Source organism: Sceloporus undulatus, chromosome 9 (genome assembly GCF_019175285.1).
Source record: "Sceloporus undulatus isolate JIND9_A2432 ecotype Alabama chromosome 9, SceUnd_v1.1, whole genome shotgun sequence".
In the NCBI taxonomy this organism is placed as follows: domain Eukaryota; kingdom Metazoa; phylum Chordata; class Lepidosauria; order Squamata; family Phrynosomatidae; genus Sceloporus; species Sceloporus undulatus.
The window spans coordinates 27877175-27883359 of record NC_056530.1 but is presented as its reverse complement, the minus strand read 5'-3'; the positions used below and the strand labels follow the sequence as shown (position 1 = coordinate 27883359).

Below are 6185 nucleotides of genomic sequence, written 5' to 3'. Positions count from 1 at the left end.
TGCATTGACATGCTTTGCAAACTGCTTTAACATGCTTTGCAAACTGCTTTAACATGCTTTGCAAACCGCATTGGCATACTTTGCAAACCGCATTGGCATGCTTTGCAAACCGCACTGACATGCGTTGCAAACCTCATTGACATGCTTTGCACACTGCATTAATTCTGCAGCGTAGATGCAGCCCAAATGGGAACAATAGAATATCATCTTTCCTATAAATTAAATAGACTCCCAAATCAGGGAGCTCTGCATCCCATATGTATTCTTCCAATGCAAATTTTGGTTTTTGCATTTTTCAATTTGCATTGCGTTAAAAGCTGCAATTCTGGAGAAAGGTGGGCTAAAAATAAATAATAAGTAAAATACTGAATTTGATAAAAAATCTGTACATTAAATAAAGACTGAGCTGTTTTGACATTTCTGCCCCGACTAAATGGCTTTTGCCTCGTCGTTGTCTGGTTTTATTTTTCCCCATTGACGACAGCTTTGAACCTTGGGACGTATTTGATGATGGGGTTAAGGAAGGATAAACCCTGCGGCTGGCTGTATGTTTAATATATATATATATATATATATCCACATTAGTCCAAACAAGGGCTATATTTAGCAGTGGCTGGATAGAACTTTGCTTTTACTCTTAACACAGGCTCCATTCATATAATCATGCAAAAGCCGTAGGTTCCTGCAAAGTGCAAGACCTTTGGGAGCTGGACCTTGAGTATATCTTTCCTGATTCTTTGTGTGAAATCAATGGTGGCGCTTAGGGGATGATGGGACGTCCACCTTATAAAATAGAATACATTGTGGCACCACACTCCTTGGGTTTGGGTTCTCGGAGGCGAAGTGTACTCCGTCCGCACTCAGAGGTTTCAGTGTCAATAGTGTGGGGAGAGGTAAGGGAAATGTCATCCACCTGGGTTTGTGTCTTTGGGTCCAATGTGAACAAGGAATGGCTAAGTGTACCCCAGAGACCCCAAAACTCTAATTTGCCTCCCTTTTTCTTCTCCCCAGGTAGAACAATGAAGCCCATTTCATGTCTCCTTCTGGCAACACTTCTGAGAGCTGCGGTTTCCCAAGAACCAGAGGAGCCCGACTCATATACGGTAAGCAGAACGTGAGCCAACAGTGCGATGCAGCAGCTAACAAGGCCAATGCGATTCTAGGCTGCACCAATAGAAATATAGTGTCTAGATCAAGGGAAGTCATAGTGCCAATCTATTCTGCTTTGGTCAGGCCCCACCTGGAATAATAATGTGTCCATGATTCAAGTAGGATGTTGAGAAGCCGGAGCGTGTCCAGAGGCGGGCAACCAAAATGGTGAAGGGTCTGGAAACCATGAAGCCCTATATGGAAAGACTTAGGGAGCTGGGGATGTTTAGCCTCGAGAAGAGAAGGTTAAGATATGAGAGCCCTGTTTAGGTATTTGAAGGGATGTCATGTTGAGCATGGAGCAAGCTTGTTTTCTGCTGCTCCAGAGAACAGGACCCAAGCTACAAGAAAGATAGATTCTAGCTCAACATTAGGAAGAACATGCTAATAGTAAAAGCTATGTGAAAGTGGAACTCATTCCCTTGGAGGGTGATGGAGTCTCCTTCCTTGGAGGTCTTTAAACAGAGGTTCCTGCATGGCAGAATAAAGGGGTTGGACTGGATGGCCCTTGCAGTCTCTTCCAACTCTATGATTCTATGACTGCGCTCCCCATCATCCATGATGGATGTTTTGAGTCAGGACAGAATCACATACACACACGTTTCTCCTGGTTGCATCCTAAAATATGCTGCCAAGGTTCATCTTAAACTGGAGTGGCATGCGGCTGAGCTGGAAAACCAGTGATGCACAGAAGTTTAAGCTTTGGATTTGGGGTCAGAGTTTATCACACCGGGGCTGATTTCAGTGTTAAAGAGAGATTTAAGCACATTTAAAGCATCCGGCAAATGAAGCGGAAATGGCGAGTTGTTGTGCGAATGATTATCGCACACATTTGTGCAAATGAAGTGATATCAGAAATGCATCGGCGCTGAAATCCCGGAAGTAAAAAGATGCGCTTCGTGACCATTTACAGACTAACACTGCTATATCTTTGAATTCAAGAACATTAGCCATTGTGATCATGCACCAGGAAGGAAAAGCTTTAAAAAAGAGGTATAATGCATGAAGTGACCACAAAGAAGATACCTCTGAGCATGTGCAAAAGAGCTTTTCTCAGCCATCCGGGGGAAATTAAATTTCCATTCCTGTTTAGAAATAAGCCTCAATGGATTGTAAATGCATCTGAGAAACCGAGGTCTTGCAAAGCTGATCGCCTTTTGCATTTGTCTCTCTTTCCTAGGAGTGCACTGACGGCTACCAATGGGATGCTGAAAGCCAGCATTGCAAAGGTAAGGCAAATCCAGAAAAGACCTACATTGGGGGACCATTTGCCACCCTAAATTCTCTCTATATATGTGTGTGTGTATGTGAGCCAGCATAGCATAGCGGTTTGCGCATTGGTCTACCAAACTCTAGAGACCAGGGTTCAATTCTTTGATCAGATATGAAACCCATTGGGTGACTTTGGGCAAGAAGTCACACTCTCTCAACCTCAAGGGAAGGCCATGGCAAACTTCCTCTGAACAAATCTTGCCATGAAAAGCCTGCGATGGGGTCGCCATAAGTTGGAAACGACTTGAAGGCACATAGCAACAACAGTGTTTAATCTCTGTCCCCCTGCAATTGCATATCTTTCTGACTGCAGTTTTTCCACCTGTGAATTTTGGCATCTGCAGAGAATGCTGGCATGGAAGTATATATATCCCACTCTCTTCCATGCCAACATTCTCTGCAGATGCCAAAGCCACAGATGCTGGCGAAACATCAGGAAACAACTCTTCTAGAACATGGCCCCATAGCCCGAAAAACCCATAAAAAATCGATGGATTCCAGCCATGAAAGCCTTTGACTTCACAACTTTGTATTGCACTTTGTATTGCATTTTGCATCCAACTGCATGCTAAGCACATGTGCATACACACACACAAGCACCCATGCTTCCAAAGCACCCAGCCACTTGCTGACTTGGTGTTCTTCTGCCCCTGCTTGGCACCAGATATCAACGAATGTGAGACCATTCCCCACGCCTGCAAAGGAGAGATGAAGTGCATCAACCATTACGGGGGGTACCTCTGCCTCCCTCGCTCAGCTTCGGTGATCAATGACGTGAACGCGGAAAGAGCGTCTCCCCCCAGCCCACCCCGACCCAGGCCTCCCAGGCCGCCTCATGCCATCCCCTTACAGAACACATGCCCCCAGGGCTATGAGCCAGACCGACATGGTTCCTGCTTGGGTGAGTAGGTGCCATGGGGCATGGAAGGGCACCCCAGTGATGGAAGTGTCATTCTTTGTGCCGGGGGGCAATGCATGTGGGAGGGAGGCTTATTTTAAGATCATGGCATCACTAAGGTTGGCATCACCCAGTGGAGTACCTTCTCGGCCTCACCTTTCAAAATGCAAGCGTATGTTGTTGCAGGTGTTACAGGGAAATGCCACCGCCGGGTGACGGAGCCCCATCTTTGCTTATGCTAACAGCATCTCCAACTTGACGCCTTTCTGGCATTCAAAGATATAGCTGTGTTAATCTGTAGAATCAGTATGTGGAGAGGTCTTGTATTTCATCCTTTACATCCTTCATTATATGAACCTAAGTTTTACCCTCGACTTATCCACGGGTCATAACAAAACCCATCATTTTGGCCCCCAAACTTGCCCTCAACTTATATATGAGATCAACTTATAGTTGAGTATATATGGTACCTTTTTGACATGCTCAATCACAACTTCGCCCAGCAAGGGCTGACAGAGGACAATGGGGTTTATAGTACAATGTATTGGGAGGATGCCAGGTTGCAGTGGCGTCACTAGGGTTGGCATCACTTGGTGCGGCGACCTGTATCGCCATTGACCTGTATCATGCCATACAGAATCTTTAGCAATGTTTTTTGTAATAACGTGACTCGTAAATTGTAATTCCCATATATCACTGAATGTAACGTTGTGACTTAAACAACTAGCAAAATTAAAACAATGCTTTAAATCGCAATATCATGCAGAGCCTAAATGTATTTAAGTACAGCCAGCCCTCTGTATCCACGGATTCCTCATCTGCAGATTCAACTCTCCACGGCTTGAAACTATTCCACAGTCAGGTAAATTCTGATTTTGTGTTCTCTTTCCGCACGCAGATGTGGACGAGTGCGAATACGATTTGCACGACTGCCAGCCCAGCCAGCAGTGCATCAACACGCCTGGCGGCTTTCACTGCCAATGCCCAGATGGCTATCGGAAGATTGGCACCGAGTGTGTGGGTGAGTGGGATGCAAACATCCGGCACGAAGTCAGGGATCCTCCTCTGTCCTGCGTTTTCAGCTGCTTTTAAAGTGTCCTGGTTTCTCTCTCACTTTCCTCCTTTGTCCTCAGTCCTTACTTCAGTTGCTGCAAACTGGGTTCAAGGTGCAAAAGTAGTTTGCATTCAGTTAATTCAGCAAAGTATTGCCCTTCCTAATAGGCTCAGGCAAAAGCAAACTGTTGCAGCATGTGTTCTTCCTCCTTAATAACTTTTGCCATCTTGACCACACTCTCCTGTTGCTTGGGAAATGTTGGAGGGGATGAGCGGGTCATAAAAAGACACACTTTTGACAACCATTTCCACTCCGGTCCTTTATCTGTTCCAGATATTGATGAATGCCGCTATCGCTACTGTCAGCACCGTTGTGTCAACTCTCCTGGTTCCTTCTCCTGCCAGTGTGAACCTGGTTTCCAACTGGCCAGCAACAACCGCTCCTGTGTGGGTAAGAAGGATCGTTTGAGGTTGTGCCAGTCTCCTCCCTGGCATCACTTGGACGGCGCAGATACATGATCCACGTTTTACACCAAAGGGTTGCAGTTCCTTATCATTTAACCTCTCTGTACTTTGAGGTCCAGTGTTGGGTAGGAGGACAGCATCGCCAAGTGGTCACAACTCTTGCTTGGCATACATGCCAACTTTTCCAAGTTTAACCCTCCCATTTCCCCAGTTAGAAGAGGAATGGATAAATGTGCCCTATGGTTATTGGTGCCATTTCCAACTTACGGGTTGGTTTTCATTTTTGCTTTCGGAGACTTGGCACAGCCTTTGGAGGTTATTGGGGGCTTGAAAATGCCCTCCAAAACCTCCTGGGGTTGCCCACTCTCAAGTTAGAAAGCAACTGTGTGAGGCTAGGGAGCCTTGGAGAGATGCCCACAACCCGTCTCCAAATTTTGTGCCCCTCGAATACTTCTAAGGGCTGTTGGAGGCATTTTCACACTGGGTACTACTGATGTAATGGATACGTTTTGCGTGCCGAATAATTTCCCCATGAATTAGTTGTTGCTGGTTATTACCTGGTTATTGCCGGGATAAGTCTTGTTTAATCACAACGGTGTGTGAAAATCTTCAACACGATTGTGTGATTATAACGGGATAATATCCGTTTAAACCCTGTGTAACAAAGTCCCCAGTGTTCCTTCTCATGACATTACCAAAGTACGACAGCTTCAACTTTACCGTCTTGGCTTCCGGGGAGATTTCAGGCTTGATCGGTTCTAGGACCCATTTGTTTGTCTTTTTGGCTATCCGTCGTATCCTCCTAGACCAGCGATGTCCAAACTCTGGCCCTCCAGGTGTTTTGGACTTCATCTCCCAGAAGCCCTAGCCACCTTGGCCAATAGTCTGGGATTCTGGGAGCTGAAGTCCAAAACACCTGGAGGGCCAGAGTTTGGACATCACTGTCCAAGACCAATACGTTTGGAGGACCAAAGCTTCCCTACGCCTTTTGCGGCAACAGAATATTTTTCAAACGGAATATTCTCATAAAATAAAATAAAAGTTGCATTAAAAACTAAGGTGGGGGGATCACAGTCTGAAGGGTCTTCCTCATATCAGGGCACACAACTTGCATTTGGTGCACACTGTTGTTAAGCTGTATCCTTTGCAACCTTCCCCAGATGTGAACGAATGTGAGATGGGTGCCCCGTGCGAGCAGCGCTGCTTCAACACCTACGGCACCTTTATTTGCCGCTGCAACCAGGGCTATGAGCTGGATCATGATGGCTTTACCTGTAAAGGTAAGTGGGGTCTCAATAATAATAATAATAATAATAATAATAATAATAATAATAATAATAATAATAAT

At 45.5% G+C, this 6185-nt stretch overlaps 1 protein-coding gene across 6 annotated transcripts in view; it reads left to right on the top strand.

The window, feature by feature from the left end:
- The window catches only part of EFEMP2 (EGF containing fibulin extracellular matrix protein 2), an 11516-nt gene that overhangs the window by 1392 nt on the left and 3939 nt on the right, over positions 1-6185 (top strand). For 2 of the 6 annotated variants that reach the window (XM_042441074.1, XM_042441077.1), the window contains 6 exons: positions 1012-1103; positions 2330-2378; positions 3086-3322; positions 4218-4340; positions 4707-4823; positions 5998-6117. In XM_042441074.1, coding sequence (XP_042297008.1) covers positions 1020-1103; positions 2330-2378; positions 3086-3322; positions 4218-4340; positions 4707-4823; positions 5998-6117 — 730 coding nt within the window. In that variant the 5' untranslated portion in view covers positions 1012-1019. Of the gene's footprint in view, positions 1-316; positions 336-433; positions 546-641; positions 894-1011; positions 1104-2329; positions 2379-3085; positions 3323-4217; positions 4341-4706; positions 4824-5997; positions 6118-6185 lie in introns of those variants that run through there. The other 4 variants (XM_042441078.1, XM_042441076.1, XM_042441075.1 and 1 more) reach the window with 4 other exon arrangements.